Source organism: Gracilinanus agilis, chromosome 2 (genome assembly GCF_016433145.1).
Source record: "Gracilinanus agilis isolate LMUSP501 chromosome 2, AgileGrace, whole genome shotgun sequence".
In the NCBI taxonomy this organism is placed as follows: Eukaryota; Metazoa; Chordata; class Mammalia; order Didelphimorphia; family Didelphidae; genus Gracilinanus; species Gracilinanus agilis.
In genome coordinates, this window is record NC_058131.1 from 455,564,078 (window position 1) to 455,589,556 (window position 25,479).

At 36.8% G+C, this 25,479-nt stretch overlaps 1 protein-coding gene across 2 annotated transcripts in view; it reads left to right on the forward strand.

Annotated features, from left to right (window-relative positions):
- The window catches only part of DCAF5 (DDB1 and CUL4 associated factor 5), a 143,606-nt gene that overhangs the window by 28,601 nt on the left and 89,526 nt on the right, over positions 1 to 25,479 (forward strand). Inside the window, exons 2-5 of one of the 2 annotated variants that reach the window (XM_044664811.1) lie at positions 6,126 to 6,269; positions 7,122 to 7,158; positions 8,272 to 8,411; positions 11,900 to 12,029. In XM_044664811.1, coding sequence (XP_044520746.1) covers positions 6,126 to 6,269; positions 7,122 to 7,158; positions 8,272 to 8,411; positions 11,900 to 12,029 — 451 coding nt within the window. The remainder of the gene's footprint in view (positions 1 to 6,125; positions 6,270 to 7,121; positions 7,159 to 8,271; positions 8,412 to 11,899; positions 12,030 to 25,479) is intronic. The other variant, XM_044664812.1, reaches the window with a different exon arrangement.

A 25,479-nucleotide genomic window follows, 5' to 3' on the forward strand; every position in this document is an offset into this window, starting at 1 on the left:
TCATTGAAACATGTTTTAAAATGCACAGACTTGAGGGCAGCTAGGTGGTACAGTGTACTGAGAGCCAGGCCTAGAGATGGGGAGGTCCTGGGTTCAAATCTGGCCTTAGATACTTTCTAGCTATGTGACCCTGGGCAAGTCACTTACCCCCCATTGGCCAGCCCTTAATACTTTTTTGCCTTAGAACCAGTACACAGTATTGATTCTAAGACAGAAGGTAAATATTTTTTTAAAATAAGTAAAAATGCACAGAAAGAACAGAAGGTCAGAAAGAATCAGACAAGTAAAACATCTTTGAAAATTACAAGATGAATTTATTATATATTTTAAAAGCTGTATGGGATCCACAGTTCATGCACAAGATTCTTTTTCTGTTTTGTTACATGTATGGAAATACATGTTTTATTTGGTATTGTATTCAGAATACAATTAATTTTTGTTTTGTTTTGTTTTTGTTTTTAAACCCTTGTACTTTGGTGTATTGTCTCACAGGTGGAAGATTGGTAAGGGTGGGCAATGGGGGTCAAGTGACTTGCCCAGGGTCACACAGCTGGGAAGTGGCTGAGGCCGGGTTTGAACCTAGGACCTCCTGTCTCTAGGTCTGACTCTCACTCCACTGAGCTACCCAGCTGCCCCTACAATTAATTTTTAAAAGATATTTTGTTTTCCCAATTAAAATTTTCTACATATAGATCCAAATTATCTCCCTCCCCTCTCTTCCCTCCCCCCCGAGATAGTAAGCAATTTGATCTGGGTTATATAAATATTATCATGCAAAACATGCTTCCATATTGGTCATTGTTATAAGAAAATACTCATATAAAGCCAAAATACTAAAATAAAAACACAAATAAACTAAAGTAAAAAAGCAGGATGCCTTGACCTGCATTCTGACTCCTACAGTTCTTTCTCTGGAGGTGGATAGCATTCTTTATATTAAGACCTTCAGAATTGTCCTACATCATTGTATTGCTGAATGTAGCTAAGTCTTTCAAAGTTGATCATCATACATTATTGCTGTTGCTGTATGGAATGTTTTTCTCTTGGTTCTACTTATTTCCCTCTGCATCAGTTAATGTGGTCTTAATAGCTTTTTTCTGAAATCAACTTATTCATAATTTTCCTATAACACAATAGCATTCCATCACCATCATATACCTCAATTTGTTTAGCAATTTTTTTGATGGACATCCCCTCAGTTTTCAATTCTTTGCCACCACAAAAGAACTGATGTCAACATTTTTTTATAAGGTGGTCTTTCTCTCAATCCCCCTTTTTTATCTTTTTGGGATGCAGACCTGATAGTTGTAGGCACAATTGTATAGCCCTTTGGAAATAGCTCCAAATTGCCTTTCAGAATGGTTGTATCACTTTACAACTCCCCCAACACTGCTTTACTGTCACAATTTTGCCACATCCCTTCCAAGATTTCTCACTTTTCTTTACTGTCATATTGTACAATCTGATGAGGAGTTAGCCTTGGAGTTAATTTAATTTGCATTTCTCTTAACAAGAGTGATTTAGAACATTTTTTCATATGAGTATTGATAGCTTTGATTTCTTCATTTGAAAACTGCCTATTCATATTCTTTGACCATTGTCAATTGGGGAATGACTTATTTCTTTATATATTTGAGAAGTGAGACTTTTATCAGAAATTTTCTGTAAAAAATACCAATTTTTTTGTTTCTCTTCTAATTTTGGTTACATTGGCTTTCTTTGTACAAAAGTTTTTAAATTTAATATAATAAAAATTATTGATTTTGTATCTTGTAATGTTCTATCCCTTATTTGGTCATAAATTCTTTACTTCTCCATAGATCTGACAGGTAAACTATTCCATGTTCACCTAATTTATATACCTATTTTGACCTTATCTTGGTATAGAGAGTGATAGAGGACCTATGGCACAGGTGCCAAAGATGGCACACAGAGTGCTCTCTCTGGGCATGTGGTTCCTTCCCCGTCCCCCTACAAGTTTGTTATTAGAAAGGCAGAGGGACTTGGGTGGATTGGGTGGAGCTGCTCCTTTCCTCCTCTCTACCATGCCTGGTGACATTTTTTCACATCCTCCACCCCTCTGCCAGCAGCAATGGGAGTAAGGTGGGCAGCTCATAGGCAACAGAGATGGAGAGGAGCAGAGCACTGGAGCCACTCCCTTCTCCCTCTTCTATACTCACTGAGGACATTACTTACTTTACCTGCCCCTCTGCCCAGCAGCCCAATGGGAGTGTTTTCTCCCTCACCTGTGTGAAATAATGGACAGAATGGGACGCATTCAGCACTCAGTGAGAGGGAGGGGCAAGGCACCTGGTCCCTGGGAGCACAGAACTTTGTCATCACTGGTATAGAGTATGAGATGTTGGTCTATGCCTAGTTTCTGCCATACTGTTTTCCATTTTTCCCAGCAGTTTTTGTCACATAGTGAGTTCTTATACCAAAAGCTGGGATTTGGGGGTTTATCAAAACACTAGACTGCTAAGGTCTTTGATGCCTATATATTGTATATCTAATGTATTCCACTGATTGACCATTCTATTTCTTAGCCAATACCAGACTGTTTTGATGATTATTGCTTTTATAGTACAGTCTGAGATTTAGTGCTGTTAAGCCACCTTCCTTAACATTTTCCCCCCATTAATTCCCTTGATGATCGTTCATATATATTTTGTTATTATTTTTTCCTAGTTCTATAAAACAATTATTTGGTAGTTTTGGTTGTTATTGCACTGAATAAGTAAATTAATTTAGGTATCAGCTAAATCAAAACAGTCTGGATTAGATATACAATACAGGAGTAATTAATATTTTTCCAGTTTCTTAGATCTGACTTTATGTGAAAACCTGTTTTGTAATTGTGTTCATGTAATTCTTTTTTTTTTTTTTTTTAATTTTTAACCTTTGTACTTTGGTGTATTGTCTCATAGGTGGAAGATTGGTAAGGGTGGGCAATGGGGGTCAAGTGACTTGCCCAGTGTCACACAGCTGGGAAGTGGCTGAGGCCGGATTTGAACCTAGGACCTCCTGTCTCTAGGCCTGACTCTCGCTCCACTGAGCTACCCAGCTGCCCCTGTTCATGTAATTCTTGTGTTTGTCTTGGCAAGTAGATACTTAGGTATTTTACATTGTCTAGAGTTATTTTATTTATTTATTTTTATTTTTTTTGAGCCCTTAACTTCTGTGTATTGGCTCCTAGGTGGAAGAGTGGTAAGGGTGGGCAATGGGGGCCAAGTGACTTGCCCAGGGTCACACATCTGGGAAGTGTCTGAGGTCGGATTTGAACCTAGGACCTCCTGTCTCTAGGCCTGACTCTCAATCCACTGAGCTACCCAGCTGCCCCCCATCTAGAGTTATTTTAAGTGGAGTTTCCCTTTCTCTTGATGGACTTTGTTGGTATCATGTAGGAATGCTGATTTTTGTGTTTATTTTTTATCCTACAACTTTGCTAAAGTTATTACTTCAACTACTTTTTTTAGTTGATTCGCTAGTATTTTCTAAGTATACCATCATATCATCTGCAAAGAGTGATAGTTTACTTTCCTCATTGCCTACTTTAATTCCTTCAATTTCTTTTTCTCTTAATTCCTAAAGCTAACATTTCTTGGGTAATATTGAATAATAGTGATGATAATGGACATTCTTGATCTTATTGGGAAGGCTTCTATGTTATCCCCATTGTAGATGATACTTGCTAATGGTTTTAGATAGATACTACTTAATATTCTATATAAATTAATTTATTGGGAAAAAAGGAAAAGAAAAAATAAATTAATTTTCGAAAATTGTCTAAGATAAAATCATCACAAAAGGCTTAGAATAAACTGGTTTTGCCTTATATTGCTCCTTGGATACTTAACTGCTACCCATAGCTTACTTTGAAAAGGTAATGAAGAGATCTTTTGGGGGGCAAAGTTACTAGAGTGGTTTGCCAATTCCTTTTCTAGCTCATTTTTTAGATGAGGAAACTGAGGCAAACAGGATTAAGTCACTTGCTCAAGGTCACACAGCTGGTAAGGGTCTGAGGTCAGTTTTGAACTCAGGTCTTCCTGATTCTACTGCACCACCTGGTTGAATCCATACTTTAATGAATTTGCTAGCTCAATTGCAGGGAAGCAATAGGACTTGGAAATATCCAAGCTTCCTCCTGTTTTATGGTTAACCTTTTTAAACTTTGTTCATATTCTTAGATAGTATCATTCTGTTCCTGCTTCTAGATTTGAAGCAATACAGCATGGAGAATAGCTTTTCACTTCCCTGTGAGAATGATAGGGCTTTAAAGGATCTGACAGAAAAATTTGTCTAATACTCTTTATATTTATTGCATCCTGCTCAAATGTGTTCTACTGAATCAGACTTCCTTCCCTAAGGGAACGTGGAAAAGCAATTATTCTCCTGGTTCTGCTCACTTTATTCCACATTAGTTCACACAACTCTTCCCAGGTTTCACTAAAACTATCCCTTTTATTATTTCCTACAATACATTTCAGTCCTTTGCACTAAAAAAGAGCTGCTATAAATATTATTGTTCAGTGAGCCCTTTTCTTCTCTGGTTGTTTTCTTGGGGCATTGGCCTAAAAGTAGTGTTGCTGGGTTAAAGGGTATAAAGTCAGTCACTTGGTTACCGAGCAATTGTTAAGTGGTTACTCAGTGCCTTGGAGGCCTGGCAGAAACAGACCCTGCCAGAGGAATTCCTGATGCTTCAGGTGTTACTGTCTTGATCCAGGCTGTCTTCAATTGTAATGCAAGATTTCTTACATTTGCAATATTACCCTAGGCAATCCTGTCAGTTAGCAGAATGGAACTCTGGCCTGGCAGGTGCCATCCTAGGTCCTGACAGTTGGACTGTGACTATATAAAACCCTGCAAACCCAACTTTGGGGTTCTGATTTCCTTGACCTCACCCAGGCACCCAGCTACCCCTGACTTCCCCTTGGGGACCCTGGGATGTTGAAGGGAGATGAAGGGAGGTTGGGTTGTGGAACGTGGGCAGGACTTAGCTTAGAGTAGCCTAGTGGGTAGGGACACCCCTAAACCAACTTAACAACTAGATTTGTTTAATTAATGGATCAAATAACATCAGGCCAGTGTCATATTGCATATGCAAGAAATCTTGCATTATACAACATGCTCAGTATTTATGATTGTTGATTTCCTTCAATCCTGGGACACTTAATGAGACCTTCACTTTGAAAAATTAATCAATTTGCAAATGGCTGGTATACAAGATAGATGCTGCTGCTAGGGACTAGGCAAGGCCAGTGCAAGTCTATAGCACATCTATGGAGTTTCCTTTGTTCTAAATTAGACTTTTGCAAAGCTTCCCTTAAACTTCTTTGACCTTCATTCTTCACCTATAAAATAAAGGTAATACTTGGAATGTCTCCTTAATAGGGTTGTTGTGAGGAAAGTATTAAATAAACATGAATCATTATTGTTGTTAGTATCATCTACCTTCATCCTGTATTTGTGTTCTGTGTGATTTAGATAGTTTACAGGACAAGGAATTATATTTTAGGCTCTCAGTCATATTGGTCCTATTACTTCACTTTAAATATACATTTTTTTTTTTTTGGTTCTTTGATATAAATGAAAATAAAACTAGAATCTTCACTAGACCTCCTTAGGATTGAAATAGACCAAAATGCAAATAAAGAAGGAAAAGAAACACTTTAAGGGAAAGATCAAGGTTAGTCTTTTGGACAAATAATTGGAATTTGACAGTGGGAAGCCAATGAATGAACTAGAGGCTGGACAACATTTTTCTAGATATAGAGAATAAGGATCTTGTGCAGTTATATAAAGAAGGAAAGAGAAGGTAAAATATAATGTAAATATGAAAAGATACATAATAAATAATTAACCATTCTATGATGGTTTAAAAAAGAGTGGCCCAATGGACAGATGCCATAGCAAATATAAATTCTAGTCCTAGTCCTGGCCATGGACCCTAGTATTGGCAGCAGCTAGGATTTGCTACCTCTGCTGTCTCTTTATCTCATCAAGAGGCACTTGGAATCTCTAGGAATCTACAGGCTGACTCATTTAATGTAATTTTGTTTGTCCTATTCATCTTGCATGATTTGTGTGTTCTTGCCATAACACCATACCCCTGTTTTCTTCCTCAGGAGGTGATGACCGCAGGGTTCTGCTGTGGCACATGGAACAAGCCATCCACTCCAGGGTCAAACCTATACAGTTGAAAGGAGAGCATCATTCTAACATCTTCTGCTTGGCTTTCAACAGTGGGAACACAAAAGTGTTTTCTGGAGGTAAGAAGAAGTGAAAGCTATTGTGGCTAGATAGGGTCCTGAAGTGTGGGATAGTTCAGTGAAGACCTTTTTAACGCTTCCTGTTACCTTGTTAGGAAATTACTGGCTACTTAAAGAATTTCTCCTGGGTAAAGGTGACTTGTTATGCTTTGAATTTGTGTTTATCAGAAGAGGTAAATGCAAATCACTTCCATCCTTCCCTGTCTCATTCTTAAGTGAATTAGAGTAGCTGATTCAGCCTTGCTTCCTAGTTGCTGCCTATGCTAGGGGCCATGACTAGGGTTGAGACTAAAATTTATACTTGCTATGATATCTGTCCATTGGGTCACTCTTGCTTAAATCTTCATCATAGAGTGGGAAGTGATTTATTATGTTTCTTTTCACATTAATTCTTAACTCTTCAAAAGCAGAATTCCACACAAAAAAGATTCACTAAATATTTTTATTTTAGTGCAGTCTTCTCAGATCTTTTGATAGAAGAAATGGGATTTGCAAATGGAAAAACTTAGATCTAATGTTCCCACATATTTAGAATCAGAGAACTGTAAGGGACCCTAATTAAGTCATATAATCCAACAACTTATTCTAAAGAGAAATGTTCTTTTTATTTTTTAAAATAAACATTAGATTAAATTGAGAACATTATTTTGTCATTCTTATTTGCCAGTGACCTTTTTTTTACACAGTATAACATTCCTATCCCTCCAAATTTATTTAAAAAAATTTTTCCAGTTGACTATTTTAATTAAGATCAAAGTAGTTGATTTTTACAAGAAATTTTTGTTGTGTGCTAACTGAAAATGTGCATGGAGAAATCTTCAGTTATTAGCCATTTGTTTTTCTTCCTTACAGGAAATGATGAACAAGTTATCCTCCATGATGTTGAAAGGTAAATAGGTTGTTTGTGTGTGAAGGTGATTGATTACTTCTATAATGCTGAGGCAGATTTCTTGGGCCAAAATAATGTTCTCTAAAATATTAAAGCTACAAAATTCCTCTTCTAAAGAAGGAACTCATTATAGTTTTATGATTTTATATTATTTTGACCAAAAGGATTAACAGTCACCATAATATTCTTTTTAGGAGAAAACTTAAAAGGGTGAAGGAGGAACCAAATGTAAAATCAATTTCTAGCTTATCTTTTTTTTAAACCCTCAATCACAATCAGATATGACAATTTCAAAGCCTTCCATCCTTATAGGATCCCAGAAAGTAAAAGTCAGATTGGTCTGTTAAATGACTGCTCAATTAATAGGAAATGCAAACCAACAATATTATTGCATATTAAAAAGGTTTTAAGAGTACTATAGCATATTCTTTATTTTTAAGAATTAAAAAAAATTTGGGCATGGGTATTTTGGGGGGAACATCACTGTGACTTGACAGTGATTCTGTACCTTCTCTCTGTTCAACAAATAAATACAAGTAAACAAAACAAATTTGTACATCGTCAAGGTTTGAAATTGTATGCCTCGCTTTGCATCATTTTGTCCATTACCTCTCTTGAGTGGGGCCAGGCACACTTATCATTGGTTACATCCTTGATCAGTATCCTGGAGTCTTTCAGTGTTCTTCTTGTCATTCTTGTGGTAGTTGTGTGAACTGTTCTCCTAGTTCTACTTTGCTCTTCATCAGTTCATTCAGTTTTTCCCAGGTGTACTTGAAGCTTCATATTTGTCATTTCTTATGTCATAAAATTTATATATTTCTTAGAAAAAAGGAGACTAATACTATCTATGTGGCCCCTGGGCAAATCTTTACCTCTCAGTATGTCAAATGGCCTTCTGAGACCATAAAACTGTCAGAGATTTGGATTGATAGAGTTTACTTTGGGGTAATTTACGCACTAATGAAATAATAGGTGTAGTCCAAAGGAAAAATGGTTAATTGTTATATAATTATACAATTCTCCACCCCCACCCCCCAAACAAAACATGTATACCAGAAGGGTAGAAGTCTGCGTATGTGTGTGTCTCTCTCTTTCTTCTGCTCTGTCTCTCAGCAGCGAGACCTTGGATGTATTTGCCCATGAAGATGCCGTGTATGGCCTCTCTGTGAGTCCTGTGAATGATAATGTTTTTGCCAGCTCATCAGACGATGGACGAGTTCTCATCTGGGACATACGGGAGTCTCCACATGGAGGTGAGTGTTGTGGGTGAAGACTTTTTAGTTTTTTGAAAGCCCTTTTTTTATCAGTGGTAGACCTCATAGGGAGTAATGTCGATGATGGAAAGACAAAAGATTTCCCCATGGGGAGTAAGCAAACAAGAGAAGAGTACCAGGCATGCACGCATGCACATTCTGTGTACATCTCCATGAGATATATATTGGGAAGTAGTCAGTTTGAATGGCATTCTCTAATAGTCCTTTTGCTCATCTTTTTCTATGTACCCACATACCTTTTGCTCATCTTTTTCTATGTACCCACATATTTAACCTAGCATGTCAGTAAGTCAACAAACATTACTAAGCATGTGTTATGTCTGCCAGGAACTGGGCTAAATGCTGGGGGGTACAAAAAAGGCAGCAGATAACCCTTGCCCTCAAGGAGCTCATAGTCTGTTGGGGGAGACAACACTCAAACAATGATGCAAACAAGATATATACTCAGGACAGACTGGAGATAAGAAGAGAGAGAAGGCATTAAGATTCAGTGGAATCAGGAAAGGGGCTTCTTGTAGAAGGTGAGATTTCAGCCAGGCCTTCAGGGAGACCAAGAAGCAGAGAGAAGGAGGGAGAGAGTTCCAGGCATGGGGGATAGCCCCTGAAAATGCAGAGTCAAGAGATGCATTAGGAATAGCAAGGACAGTGTCCCTAGGCCTTGGGGTAGGATGAAAGAAAACTAAGAAGGTAGGAGAGCCAAGTTATGAAGGGCTTTGAGTCCCAAACACAGAATTTTCTATTTGATCCTAGATGTGATGGGGAGCCACTAGAGTTTATTGAATGAAGGATGGGAATAGGAAGATATGGTCATGACTTTGCTTTAGGAAGATCTTTTTACAGCAGAGTAGAGAATAGGCCTGTGAGAGAAACACTTGAAACAAGGAACCAACTAGAAATGATTGCAGTAGGTAAAGTGAGGGAATGAGAGCTTAGAGGAGAGAAGGAAGCCAGTATGAAAGATACCATAAACATAAAAAATCAATAGGACTTGACAATATCTTGGATATCAGGGGTAAGAGAAAGTGAGTTCTCTAAGTTGTGAGCCTGGGTGACTGAATGATGGTGCCCTCAGCTGTAAAGGGAAGTTTGGGAGAGGGAAAAGAGGTTTGGATATGTTGATTTTAAGATGTCTTCTGGACATCTAGTTCAAGATCTCTAGTAAGTAGATGGAAATGTGGGACTGGAGATTAGGGCTGGATAAATAATAATAGCAATTGCTAGCATTAATATAGTACTTTGAGGATTGCAAAGCACTTTATGAATATTATTTATCTTCACAATAACCCTTGGAGGGAGATGCTATTATCCCCATTTTTATAGGTAAGGAAACTGAAGCAAACAGAGGTTAAGTGACTTGCTCAGAATCACATAAGCTAGGAAATGTTTGAGTCAGAATTTGAACTCACATCTTTCCGACTTCAGGCCCAAGGTTTTATGTGTCTCTAGTAATCATCAGCACAGAGATGATACATTTTATAAAAGCATCCTATCACTGAAGTGACAATATTTTTGCCATAGACAATTGCGGTGATGCTAGTGGGAAAAATTAGTGGCCTCCTCATAGCCTAGGTCTTTGTTAGCATATGTGCCAGAAGGGGCTGCTCCCCTCCCCCTCTCCACAGGCACCTGAGGACATTTCTCACATGACCCACCCCTCTGCCCAGCAGCCCAGTGGGAGCACTTCCTCCCTCTCCTATCTGGGGTAAGGTGCTGAGGGGGGAGGGTGCTTCCATGCTGCGTGAGGGTATGGTGTAGTTTTGTAATTATTGTGTTTGTCAGATGAAATATCCTAATGTTTTAGTCTCCCTGTTGAATTATAAGCTAGTTGCTGACAGAGAACTTTATTTTCTCCTCTGATAACTAAACAGACGAAACTAGATCTCTGAGGTTCCTTGCTGCTTTAAAATCTTATAACTCTAGGACTGTGTATTGAATTGTGTTCCAAAACACCTGCTATCCTCTCTAGACTCTAAAATTATTCATTGTCTGATTGATCCCCTACCTGAAACATTCTTGTTGTTGGACAGGCAAAGCATTATGACATATAGGGTGAATTTCATCTCTGGAATTGCCTGATAATTTAACAGTGCTCTGTAACTGCCTGGAGTCCTGCACAGTGAAATAGCTTTTATTTCATCCCATCTAATGGGGTAGCATGAAAACTATGTTCTCTGAAGTAACAAATTTTTTTCTTTCTTTCCTACAAGGATGGTCATATTTTGAGAGCTTCAGGGTGACAAATTTCATCTAGGTGATGCTTATTTGGAATTGATTCAATTCAAGATTAGGCACTGGGAATAGCTGGGTAAGCTCAGTGGACTGAGAACCAGGCCTAGAGACAGGAGGTCCTAGGTTAAAATCTGGCCCCAGACACTTCCTAGCTGTGTGACCCTGGGCAAGTCACTTACTGCTCTTCTGCCTTGGAACCAATACACAGTATTGATTCTAAGACAGAAGGTAAGGGTTTTAAAAAAAAAGATTAGGCATCAAATGCTTTATTTCCTACCTTGTCTTCTCCTACCTAGAAACTAAATTCTAGTGTTTTAGTGTGAGCTTTTTTTTCTTCACTAAAGTCCCTTTTTGGATTGGCAAAAAAGTTTAAATCAGAAATGAAAACTTATGAGGTCTTCTTAAGTTATTATTTAGTTTATAATTTTAATAACATGTTCATAGGATCAAAGGACTTAGAGTTGGAAGGGATTTTTGGAGGTCATCTGGTCTAATAATATTTTTATGCAGATGAGAAAACTGAGATACCCAACAAAGCGATTTAACTTAAGGTCACATGGGTAGTAAATAGCAGGGCTGTGCTTCTAGTCCTGGTCTTCTGACTTTAAATCTGTTTGTCTTTCCATAATAGTTGGATCTTTGTGTTAATGATTTGTATATTTCTCCCCACTCCCTTCCACTAATTATAGACTTTAATTCTACTTACCATATTACATAATTATCCTTGCCTTTAGCAGTCATTTTTGTTTTTCTGGGTATTTGAAGATTCACTGCATATGACTGTATAATGTAATTGTTCTAAATTTTAAAATTATTTAAAAATTTACATATTAAAGAAAATAACGTTTAATAATTTACAATTATACAAGGGTGATGTAAAAGCCCTAAATTGTCCCTAAGATTATTAGCCTGAGGGAGCTAGATAGCTCAGTGAATTGAGAGCCAGGCCTATAGATAGAAGGTCCTGGGTTAAAAACTGGCCTCAGACACTTTTAGTTGTGTGACCCTGGGCAAGTCCCTAACCTTTATCGCTCTTCTGGCTTGGAACCAATGCACAGTATTGATTCTAAGATGGAAGGTAAGGGTTTAAAAAAAAAAGGTTATTAGCCATGTTGGAATTTTCACTCAGTAAGGAATTTGTTTTGCCATATGTGGTTTATTCACCTTCTCTTATTTGCCCATGCGTAGTCCAAAAGTGCACATAAACTAATTGAACAAAATTCTTTTTTCTCCTGCAGAGCCCTTCTGCCTGGCAAACTATCCATCAGCCTTTCATAGTGTCATGTTTAACCCTGTGGAACCCAGGTTATTAGCCACAGCCAACTCAAAGGAAGGAGTAGGACTCTGGGATATTCGGAAACCTCAGAGGTAAGCATGAAAACTGTCCTTCCCCTTACTTTCTTAGAAGCAAATGATCATCTTCAGCCAGAAAGCATTTGTGTGAAAATCTCATCAGCCATGATCTCTGCATCCTAGAGCAAAAATCTTTGTCATTGAAGTTTTGTGTTTTAGGAAGAGATAGAAAATGACAGAATTTAAGTTCCTACTTGTTAAGGAAGAAATTTAATGTTCTAAAAATATTTGCATTTTAAAAGTGATACTTAATATACCTAATGGAATAAAATGCTTCTGGTGGAATTCAAGACCTTATTGGACAAGATATTTTTGTCTGGGGACTTTTTTGATGTTGCTTAGCTCTATTATGTAAATGACCTGTTAATTCACACTATCCTAAAGTTATCCTGGTATTCATCTGATCTTCAACTATGTCTCATTCAAGTCATGGCCTCTATTTATCTTACCTCTTTCTCTTTGAGGGTTTTCTGGATTGCCTTTCAGAAAAGATTAGATACACACAAACACACACATTTTCTCTCTGTCTCTGTCTCTTCCTCATTCTTTTTGAATTTACTGGGTTAGTTGGATTTTGGATGAAAGGGTTTTAGAGTACAAAGCACTATTTTCCTTAGTGATTTCTTATAATGTGCTAATTTTCACCATCTTAGGACTATTAAAATAAGCACATGCATTCTTATGCATGTGCTTATTTTATGCAGGACCCATTGAGGACCTATTGTAGCCATTCCTACTTGTGAGGATGGTGGGGATATTTCCCAGTGACATATTAGCTCTTGGTGATTCTTATCAAGGGAGATGGCTGGAATGAATATTTCTAAATAAAATAATATATTTGACTAAATGATGAAATTTTAAAAATGCAATTCTGAAAAACATGATTTCATTGGTAGCTTCAATATTTTATAAACTTTTATCCATACCTTTTGTCATCTGGTAAGTTTTCTAATATCTAGGGAAATTTGATTGGCAGGGTAAAATTAGTTTGATTAATTTGAGTTCTGTGATTCTAAAATGAAAATGACAGCCTTGGCAAATTGACTACTCTTCTATGGAAATTAATATGGTGTGGTGAAAAAGGATTTGGAGAGTCTGTACTGGATTTCTCTCCTCTCTGTTGATTGGGCCAGTGTTCTTAAGCAAGTCGTCCCTTAACTTCTCTGGACTTGACTTTCTATATCTGTGAAATGAGAGGATTTAATGAGATGATCTCTGAGGTCTTTTTCAGTTTTAAATCTTGAATCCTACAGATTCTTATTTTATCACTTATCTATGTCTTGAAAGAGGAAAGGGGAAGGAGATAAATATTGATATGGTTCCTACTATGTGCCAGGCACTGTGCTTAGCAATTTATAGATGTTATCTGATTTCATCTTTGAGACAACAAAGCTAAATGGTTTTACCAGGGAGACTCCCCAATTTCCTGTAGGTGAATAGATAGCTCTTGACATCAGAAGGATGAAATGAGCAACTTAGCAGCTACAATGAACTGTTAAAAGACAGTGGAAAGTTTGAGAATCTTATAAGCCTTATTGGCTTATAAGATTAGAGTAAGAGTAGAGGGAATTGTGGCTTTTTCATCCTCCTCAACTGATACTATGTTTTGACTGTCTTGCCCTTTTACTAGTTCCTCACCTGTATATTACTTATAGTCTTTGATAATCCATCTTGCAGATCATAGAGAGGACTAATCTAATGTAAAAAGTTTGTTGGAAAACACGATAAATTTTTATTTGAAATAAAAGAGAAAATACATTCTTAGGGGACTATAATTTTTTGGCAGCTTCTTAGGAAAGGTGAGAATTAGGAGCCTTTTATATGGTTCTCCTAGGTTTTATAGATTCAGTATAATAAGGAAGCCAATGAACTCTATAAGCTGTTTTATGTTTCCCAGCTTCTTAGGTACATGAAGTTAAATTTCTGTATTCTAATTGTAAAACAGTTTGTTGGAGTGACCAAGAAGGATACTATTCTACTTTTTCTTGTAGAGTTCGCCACAGAGTTTCCACCAGACTATTTGATTTCTTTCTTTAAAAAATTTTTCTCTTTTATTGTTATGATCTTGACACAGAGAACAACAAACATGTACATTTTCATATACAAAGAAGAATAGAAAAAGAAGCTTGCATAGGAAACTGTGAATCTTCACTACATATAGCTTGTTTTAACCTTTGTTTTAATATATTTCAAGTTTAACTTGATAGTTTCAACACCAAAGATGCCTGTGTCCCATTCTGAACTTTGTTCTCTCTCTTTAAAAAAAAAATAATTCCTTGGTTGCTCTTTTTTTTTCTTTTCCTGCTTTTTTGTTTTCGAAGTATCACCCTTTGCTTATTACTCCTTCCACCACTCTTTCCCTCCCCCTTCCCCCCAATTAAAAAAAGTCCCTCCTTTAGTGGAAATAATTATACAGAACAGATCCACAGGCTTCAGGCTATTTATTATGCTCCCTAAACCTGAGGCTAAAATCAGGTACTTTGTCAGGGCTGATCTGGGAGCCAGAGTCATAACAGTCCTAAAATTTTTCAGAAGTTTAAGGCTGTATTCAAGTGGATTCAAAGGTTAAGAATTATTTCAGGCTCTCTTCCAGATGACTCATCTAGTAGGCCTCTCTGTATGTGAGTTTACTTTAGGAAACATTATTACCTTGCCAGTGGCAGCCCAGTATAGTAGCCAGAGTATTGGACTTAAAATGAGGAGAAATTGGGTTCATACTGGGTTCAAATGCTATGGTAAATCATTTGGCCAATTTGACCCTCATGTCCTCATTTGCCAAATACTAATAATACCATATGGTTGTAGTGAGGATCAAGGATTTGTAGAGTTAGAAGAGACTTTAGAAGTTATTTCAAGACAGTCCTCTCACTTTATAGATAGATGAATGAGAACAGCGTGCCACAGAGATTGAGTAATTTGCTAATAATTAGCTGAAGATCCGGTTTAGGTAGTAAAATGGAAAGTTAGGATTTGAACCCAAGTTATCAGACTCCAAATCTAACATTCTTTCCACTCTTATCATCCTGTCTGTAAATGTAATAATGTATATGAAATACTTCGTAAACCTTAAAGGCCTATATAAATATCAGCAATTAGGATTCTTGGGGTCATATTAGATTACTGTGAAGTATAGTAGAAACCTAAAATTGAATTATCTACCTGAAAGGCCTATCTTACATTCAAAAAAGACCCATCTTCAGCTGATTCTCTCCTAGGTTCTATCCTCCTGTCTATGTTAGTATGTTTTTTTCACTGCAAGGGAAGAAAGGTAATTGTAGTCTTGAAGAATGGTTTAGGGACACCTCTCAACCTGGCAGTCTGTTGGTACAAACTATGTCATATTAACTACCTCTATTCATTCACTTATTTATTTATTTGTGTGTTTGCTTATTCATTCATTTATTTCATTAAGTAAAAAAAGAAGCCTTACCTTCCGTCTTAGAATCAATCAATACTGTGTATCAGTTCTAAGGCAGAAGAGTAGTAAGGGCTAGGCAATGGAGGTTAAGTGACTTGCCCGGTCACACAACTGAGAAGTGTCTGAGGCCAGATTTGAACCTAGGACCTCCCATCTCTAGGCCTGGTTCTTAATCCACTAAACCACCCAGCTACCCCCCCATATTAACTACTTTTAAATGTTGCCCCCAAAATAACCTGATTGACAAAAAAAAGATTAGAATTATAGAATTTTAGCATTAGAAGGAACCCTATAGTTCATATAATTTGATCTTCTAATTGTACAGACCAATTACCAAAAGATTAAATTATTTTTCTAATAACACATGAGATTAGAAACCATATTTTCAGACTCCTGGGCTAGCACCATACTGAGTACTGAGTAAATAGGGGCAGAATTCAATCAATAAGCATTTAAGTTGTATTGTATAACTAGACCCTAGACTGGTGGGAATCAGAGAGATATATACCAAAAAAGGCAAAAACTTGATCCCTTACCCCTAAGGAACTCACATTCGAATGTGACAGGGTATAGCCATTAAAATGGCACAAAGTTGGGAGATGTGCATGAGTGTGTGTGTATTTATGTGTGTGTATGTTAGTATGTTATCAAATAAAGCAGTGTAGCTAGATTGTAAGAGTGTATTGTAGAAAAGCAGTAAGTATAAGAAGTCTTGGAAGGGTAGGAAAAATAGTCAGATTATGAAAGTTTTTTTAATTGTATTGTATTTTATTTTTTTAGAATATTTTTCCATGGTTACATGATTCATGTTCTTCCCACCTTACCTCCCTCGCCCCCATAGCCGATGCAAAATTCCACTGGGTTTTACATGTATCATTGATCAAGACCTATTTCCTATTATTAATAGTTGTTTTTCCTATTATTAATAATCACTAGGTGATTGTTTAGCGTCTATATCCCCAATAATATTCCCATCAACCCATGTGATCAAGCAGTTGTTTTTCTTCTGTGTTTCTACTCCTACAGTTCTTCCTCTGAATGTTGATAGTGTTCTTTCTCATAAGTCTCTCAGAATTGTTCTGGATTGCTGCTAGTAGAGGAGTCCATTACATTTTGTTGTGCCACAATGTATCTGTCTCTGTGTATAAGGTTCTTCTGGTTCTCCTTTCACTCTGCATCAATTCCTGGAGATTGCTCCAGTTCACATGGAATTCCTCCAGTTCATTATTCCTTTGAGCACAATAGTATTCCATCACCAACAGATACCACAATTTGTTCTGCCATTCTCCATTTGAAGGACATTCCTTCATTTTCCATTTTTTGCCACCACAAAGAGTGCAGTTATAAATATTTTTGTACAAGTCTTTTTCCCTATGATCTCTTTGGGGTACAAACCCAGCAATGGTATGGCTGGATCAAAGGGCAGGCAATGTTTTAGTGCTCTTTGGGCATAGTTCCAAATTGTCATCCAGAATGGTTGGATCAGTTCACAACTCCACCAGCAATGCATTAATGTCCCAATTTTGTCACATCCCCTCCAACATTCATTACTCTCCCCTGCTGTCATGTTAGCTAATCTGCTAGGTGTGAGGTGGTACCTCAGAGTTGTTTTGATTTGCATTTCTCTAATTATAAGAGATTTAGAACACTTTTTCATGTGTTTGTTGATAGTTTTGATTTCTTTATCTGAAAATTGCCTATTCATGTCCCTTGCCCATTTATCAATTGGGGAATGGCTTGATTTTTTTGTACAATTGATTTGGCTCCTCGTATGTTTAGAGTAATTAGACCTTTGTCAGAGTTTTTTGTTATAAAGGTTTTTTTTCCCCAATTTGTTGTTTCCCTTCTAATTTTGGTTGCATTGGTTTTGTTATGAAAGGTTTTAAAAGCCAAGTAGAGGATTTTATTATTATTTGATCCTAGAGTTTATTGAGGGAAGTCAGAGCAATACATTAGGAAAATCACCCTGGCAACTTAATGGAGTTTGGATTGAAGTAGGGAGAGACTTGAGGTAGGGAGGTGTGTAAGTAAGGAGTTAAGGATGACTCTGGGAATGTGAGCCAGGATGACTGGGAAAGATGATGACAAAAATAGGAAAATTGAGGTATTTTGGAGGAAAAAATGATTTTTTCTGAACATTTTGAGTTGGAGATGCCTGTCGAACATCCAGTTTGAGATGTCCACAAGGGCAGTTAGTGATGTGAAACTAGAGCTCAACAGAGTGTTTAGGGCTGGATAAATAGATCTAGGAGTCATTTCAGTAAGTTTGATAATTAGAACCATGTGAGCTCATGAGATCACCAAAGGAGATAGAATGGAGTGGGGAAAAAGGAACAGGCTTTGGAGAACTCTTGTGGTTAGAAGGTCTGATCTGAATGAAGGGCTAGCCAGTGAGCAGTCAGACTAGGAGAAGGAGAACTAGGCAATGTCATGAAAAACCTAAGGAGGAGAAAGTATCCAGAAAAAATGGTAATTATCAGTGTCAGTGGTTGAAAATTGAGAAAAGGTCATTTAATTTAGAAACCTTGAAGGTTTTTAGTCCATTCCCTGAATAGGAATCCCTTCAATGACATCCCTCACCAGTGCTCATCTATGTTATATATTTTGTCCCATGAGAAGGGAAATTTCTTGAGTGGGGCCTGTTTTGCTTGCTTATAAATTTCATCCCTAGTGCTTAGCACATGGTAAGTAATTTAAAACTTTTCTCTGTCTTTCCCTTCTGCTTTTGAATTGTACTGATTATTGTCTCTCTGCAGCCACCTCTTGTTCCTGAGGACCAAGCAGAGCAAGACCTTTCCTCATATCACATGGGGGCCCTTCAGATACTTGAAGGGCAGCTGTGAGCTCTCCTAAATTTTCTCCTCAGGCTATATTATCCCCAGTTTCTCCAACTAATTATTGATATGGCATTGTCTGTAGTCCTTTTACCATCCTGGTCAGCTTTCTAAATGTATTTCTCAATGCCCTTCTTAGAACTGAACATAGTATACTACATATGTATGAGATTTCACATGTCCAAAATAGAATAGGAATCATTTTCCTTGAACCCAGACTATATCTTTCAGGTACAGCTTAAGATATCATTGGAAGATCACACTATCATATTAAAATGCCTACATCTTACTCATAGAAACTGCAAGAGTGATTTTTTTAACCTAAGAGTAAGAATTGAGATTTAATAGGGATAACCATAATCTTCTTAGATTTGGCCAGTCATTATAGCCCATCAAGATCTTTTGTATCCTGACTGTCATCCACCAACTTAGCTTTCCTTCCCAGCATTGTAGTTATGGCTTTATCCTAGCCCTTGATAGAATATAAAACAATACAGGGCCAAAAACAGATACTGGGATATCCACTCAATTCCTGCATCCAAGTTGACGTGAACACATTAATGATAGTCAGCTCTTTTGGGGTCTAGCCTTTCAACCACTTGCGAATAGGTATGTTTTGTGAGGTCTACTAAATAGAAAAATAAGTTTAATCTGCCATAAACAATGCTCATATAAGCAATTCAGGTTCCAAGAGTTCCCTTTAGAATTTTGCCAAGAATCAGAGAGAAGCTCATTGGTCTATAAACCCTTTCCCCCTTTTTTGAGAATAGGAATATTTATTTTATATCATTTTATTGTTATATTTCTCCAGTTTGCTTCACCTCAGAGTTTACCAACAGTACTCAGGGAAAACATTCAATAACAAATATCTGTGCTTACTTAAAGAGAGAAAGTGTGTCGTAGGAAATAGAGAGCTGGCCTTGGAATCAGGGAGAATTAGCTTTAAGTTCTTCCTGTGACCCATACTGGCTGTGTGACCCTAGGGAAGTCATCTAGGCAACTCTCTAAGACATAGATTGCAAAGAAGCTTAACTGATAGAGGATATACTGGGAATTCCCCATACCAATGAAGTTGCAAGTCCAGTCTTATTCATTTACTTAATCCTCCCTTACCTAATAAATATTTAAAATGCTGGGAGTACAAAAAGAAAAATTAAATAGTCCCTGTCTTCAAGAGGCTTATGGTTTGTTTTTTGTTTTGTTTTGTTTTGTTTTGTTTTGTTTTGTTTTTAAAGCCTTACCTTCCATCTTGGAGTCAATACTGTGTATTGGCTCCCAGGCAGAAGAATGGTAAGGGCTAGGCAATGGGGGTCAAATGACTTGCCCAGGGTCACACAGCTGGGAAGTGTCTGAGGCCAGATTTGAACCTAGGACCTCCCATCTCTAGGCCTGGCTCTCAATCCACTGAGCTACCCAGCTGCCTGGGGCTTATGTTTTTCTGGGAGGAAATGCAAAATTTAACAGCTAGAGGAATTAAAAAATGCTTTACATTAGTTGTATCATTGAGCTGACCCTTAAAGGAAGACAAGAGAGACCAGAGATGAGAAGGAAGAATCATTGAGCTCATGGGATTAGATGAGAAAGAGTGTCTAGAGAGAGGAGAGTATCCGGAACAGAGATTTGGGTGACCCCTGGGCATAGGGGACACAGAGACAGTTGATCTAACAAAGGAGATGTGTGAAGCATGGTTTGACAAGTAGAAAACCAGGTTGAAGCAGTGTCCAGGATCTGAAAGAGGTGAGAGTAAATAGACGAGGGGAGATCAAAAGCTTCAGATGAATCAAGTAGAATGAAGACTGAGAAAAAAAAAACAAACAGCATAACTACCATTTTTTTATTTTTATTTTTTTAATTTTTTTCATAACTACCATTTTTGTCAGGATCATGGGAGCTAATTCATTCTGGACTGATGACTTAGAAATCATTGAGAGCAGCTACTTATTTGTGAGATTCAGTTGTTATTTAATAATTTTTTTTTCCTTACAAATGTGAAAATCATGATCCTTGGTAAAGAAAACAGAAGCAAAACAGGCCTGCCTTCTTTCCATAGTCTTAAAAAAATACTCCCCATACCTTTTGCCTTAGAATCAATACTAAGTATAGGCAGAAGAGTGGTATGGGCTGGGCAATAGGAGCTTAAGTGTCTTGCCCAGGGTCACATAGCTAGGAAGTGTCTGAGGTCAGATTTGAATCTAGGACCTTCCATCTCTAAACCTGGCTCTTAATCTACTGAGCCACCTAGCTGCACCTTTCATCATGTTCTTATCAACTCGGAACAGTCTCTTCCAGATCATGTCCTCTAATTGAAACTGTCTTTCAGGGTTCTATCTTGAACCTCACCTCCTCTCCTTTCTGTATCACTTCATTTAATGATTTCAGCAGCTCCCATATATTTAATTAACATTTCTCTGCTGATAATTCTCAAATCTTCCTTTCCCTCCCCAATTTATCTCCTGACCTTCAACCTCACATTTCAACTGCCTCTCAAACTGGATTCCAGTAGTCATGTTAAACTCAATTATGTTGAAAATAGAACACATCTTTCCCCCTGAACCCTCCCACCCTCCTATCTTCCCTTTTACTGTAGGAAGCATCACTAGTCTCCTAGTTCCTTAGACTTGAAACCTAGGAATAATTCTGAACTCCTCACAGTCTCTTGCCTTTTATATCCAGGCTGTTGCTCAAGGCTATCTCAATTTCACTAGTACTATATCTTTCTTATATGCTTCTTTCTCTTCTCTGACATTGCTACCACTCCAGTATAGGCCCTCATGCTTTGATTATTTTTTAATTAAATAGTTTCTTACTTTATTATTTTTATTTTAATAAAAAAATTCCACATAAAGTTTTCTGAAGTTATATGGTCTATATTCCCCATTCCCAGAGCTGACAAGCAATTCAATCTGGTTTATACATGTAAACATATTTCCATATTATTCATTTTTGTAAATATCTTATAAAACCTTAAACCTCAAAATATATACCCAAACAAAGAAGTAATAAATCATGTTTTCATCTACATTCCTACTCCAGTAGTTCTTTCTCTGGAGGTGGGTAGCATTCTTTTTCATAAGTCTTCAGAACTGTCCTGGATCATTATATTGCTGTTAGTAGCAAAGTCTTTCACATATGCTTATTCCACAATATTGCAGTTATTGTGTATAATGTTCTCCTGGTTCTGCTTATTTCACTCTGCATTAGTTCACGTAGGTCTTTCTAGCTCTTTCTGAAATCATCCTGTTCATCATTTGTTATAGTACAATAGTATTCCATCACCATCACATACCACAATTTGTTCAGCTATTTCCCAATTGAAGGATATTCTTTTAGTTTCTCTTTCTAACCCTTGCTGCTGAGTTTTGTTAGAAATATGGGGAATAGAGATAGCATGGACTCCTCAGGAAAGTAAGAAGTGATTTGTAGAAACTAAAATTTAAAAGGAGTATATAACCTTCTCCTCTTCTGATTGGTTGAAGAAAATATTATGCAGATAAGTAGGATTTAAAATGTGCTTTACTCTGACTAGGACCAAATGAATATTTAATATCATTAGGTATTTCTGGCCTACATCCTGATTAGCTAGCTTCCATGTATAAATTCTCTAGTTCAGCCAATGGTGAATAAGGGAAGGGGTTTTCTTGCATATAAAAAGAAGGTTGTCTTCCCCAACACTTTGTACTCTCACTTGCTGGCTATAACTCTGGCTCATGAGTACCCATTCTCTGGAGGATGAAATAAAAGTCTTTGACACATTGACTCTAAGTTTGAGATTCTTTTGAGAAGGTGGTTGTTCCTCTCAGAATCATATGGAAATGCTGATGATTTATATGCGTTTATTTTGTATACTGCAACTTTGCTAAAGTTATTAATTATTTCAACTACTTTTTTAGTGAATTCTCTAAGATTACCATCAGATTATCCACAAAGAGTAATAGTTTAGTTTTTTTATTGCTTACTTTAATTCCTTCAATTTCTTTCTTTTCTAATTGCTAAAAAGCTAGCAATGCTAGTGTAATATTAAATAATAATGGTGATAATAGGCATCCTTACTTCACTCCTGATCTTACTGGGAAGGCTTCTAATTTATCCCCATTGCAGATGATACTTGCTCATGGTTTTAAATACATATTACATTATTTTAAGGAAAGGCCCTTTTATTCGTATGCTTTCAAGTGTTTTCAACAGAAATGGGTGTTGTATTTTTGTCAATGGTTTTTTTGTGCACCTAATAAGATAATCATGTGATTTCTGTTAGTTTGGTTATTGATATGGTCAATTATGCTGGTAGTTTTTCTATGTTATGAATAATATTGATATAGATGGATATATTAAAAAATATTAATAGTTTATTGTAATTCATATTGTTAATTAAGAAAGCCTTGTGCCCGCTAAGATCTAATTCAAAACACCCGTCATACCTTCTTCCCACTTGGCTGCTTCATAGGAAAGAGAGCGTCTCCCAATCACCTCCCAAGTCTTATACTTCTCTTTAAATAATCACACTTCCTGCCCACCTGTATTATGTAAGAGGAATCATGGGAAATGTAGTTTTCAAGTCCCCTAAACTTCCACAGGAAGTTTATATCCGAGACCTCAATATTAAAGCTCAATGAACCCCAAATTTCAATTATCATACCTAATGTTAAACCAACCTTGCATTCCTGGTATAAATCCCACCTGGTTATAGTGAATAATCCTTGTGATATATTGCTATAGTCTTTTTGCTAGTATTTTATTTAAGATTTTTGCATCAATGTTCATTAAGGAAATTGGTCTGTAATTTTCTTTCTCTATTTTTGATCTTCCTGGCTTTTAGGTGTAAGCACCGTACTTGTGTCATAAAAAGAATTTAGTAGGATTTCTTCTCATGCCTTGATTATTATAATAACCTGCCAGTGGGCCAGCTTGTTTAAGTCTCTCCCCACTCTAATCCATCTTCCATTCAGCCACTAAAATGATTTTCCTAAAGTGCTGGTCCAATCATGCCCTCCAACCCGCCAATAAACTCTAGTGCCTCTATTGCCTCCAGGAACAAATACAAAATGCTGTTTGGCATTCAAAGTCCTTCATAATCTAGCCCCTCCTACCTTTTTAGTCATCTTATATTTTACCCCCAACATATATATGTATATATATATGTATATATATACATANGGACTCAAACTACTTGACTTCCTTTGCTTTCCTGACTTCCCTGACTTATTTAATTCCCAACTAAAATCCTGTCTTCTATCTGAAGCCTTTCCCCAACTCTCTTAATTCTATTACCTTCCCTCTGTTAATTATTTACTGTTTATCCTGTTTTGTTACATTTTGTTTGTATGTTGTCTCCTTCCTCCATTAGATTTTAAGCTCCTTGAGGAATGGAACTGTCTTTCTCCCCCTTTTTTGTATCCCCTGCACTTAGCACAATGCCTGTCTATTTGTAAGCACTTAATAAATATTTTGCATTTATTATATAATATATAACATATTTAAATTACATATAAAATATAATGTATAATTTTATTATATATAATTAAATTATATAATATGTAAATATATATATAGCTATATATAATATAAATATATTAATAAATATTTTGTAGATATACTCGACACAGGTCCACTCAGTATCATCAGCACGCCAAGACCCTATTTCCTCCTCACCTCACCTTTATAAAGTCTTTTCTCTGCCTACTAACTATATCTCAGGAGCCAACTATAGTTTTCTAATTTGCCTAGGCCACCCAGGGTACAGTGCCTGAGAAATTGCTCTGCTGTCTTGTGATATTCTTGGCTGCCTTGCTTCATTTTTCTGGCTGTTGTTCTGCCCTTGTGACTAAATTTATTCAATGATTTTCCTCACAGTCTTCACTTCTTGCCGAGTTAAAACTCATGCTAGGTACCCATAGTCAAAAAGGGGAAAAAGATAAATTCCCTTTTTACACAATCAATTAATACTTTAGTATTGATTCTAAGACAGAAGATAAGGGCTTAAAGGAAAATAGAACTAACTACTCTATTTGGGTGTGGGTAGGATGTAAATCTCTTGACTTCATAGACTAGTGTCATTAATATGTTCCCTGAGACTTTTGAAGAAAAATTATGGCTTTTTGACCTTTCCCCTTCCTACAACCTTGATTTGATACTTAGAACTTGTCCTCTTTGTCCCTGGCTGAATTCATCTTTACTTGAATAGGGTGAGGCCATTTTCTTTCTCCCAACCCTATTGTATAATTGCCTAACAGGTCTTCTAATTGGATTTGAGCTGCTATTTCCATTACAAATGAGATATTCCTTGTCTACTGTTAGGAAAGTTTGTTAAACTAATTGAAAGTCTTAACACTTGATGTGTGGAATTGTCTTTGGGGCATTTGAAAGCTGAAAAAAAGATGAAATCATTCCCAATCAGATATGGAAGGTGGTTTAAAGTTCCTTTTATGAATTGCATTACACTTTTTGGTTAGCATCCTTGTTCCAAACACACTAAAAGCACTAAAATGACACACAAGGCTTTCCGCATACACTTTTGTAGTGTGCCTGTTTGAATTATATATAGGGAAAAGAGTAAGGAATGTGAATGGGGAAAAGGGAAATGAAAATCCCTTCTAGGCTCTAATGGAAACTTTTCCTTTATGTCTCTTAGAAGATCTTTAGATCTCATTTGAGTTCTAGCCTGTTTGCTCTTGCTTATAATTTGGACCTTGAGTAAATATTTGCTTCATCTGAATTTGATATGGTGATGGATATCAGGCCTGAGGAAGGAGCAGTTTGAGAAACAAAATTCTTCCCAGATGATGAGCAGCAAAGAGATTAGGCATTGTCACTCATCCCTGAAGTGCCTGGGTAACTTTATGGCATCTATTCTTATTGAGTTAGGCCATTTAACTCTCAATCAATCATCAAGGGCTTATTATGATTTTTGTTCTCTAAGAAGACTGATTGTCTTTTTGTCTTTTGTTTCAGTTGTCTGGGAATTGAATAGCTAGGGCCAACATTCTTATACTCAATAAATGATAGACATTTTGCTGGATACTGAGTCAAACAAGTAGATATAAAGATAAATAAAACATGGCCCTTGCCCTCAAGGAGGTTATTTTTTATTTAGTATGGAGATAAAAAGTATAATGCAGATGGAATAAGTGGTAGTTTTTCTCTCTGAATCTTTTTTCCTGCTGCTATTAAAAACTATTAAGGGGCAATACTTTGCTACAAGTTATATCCCAGCTTT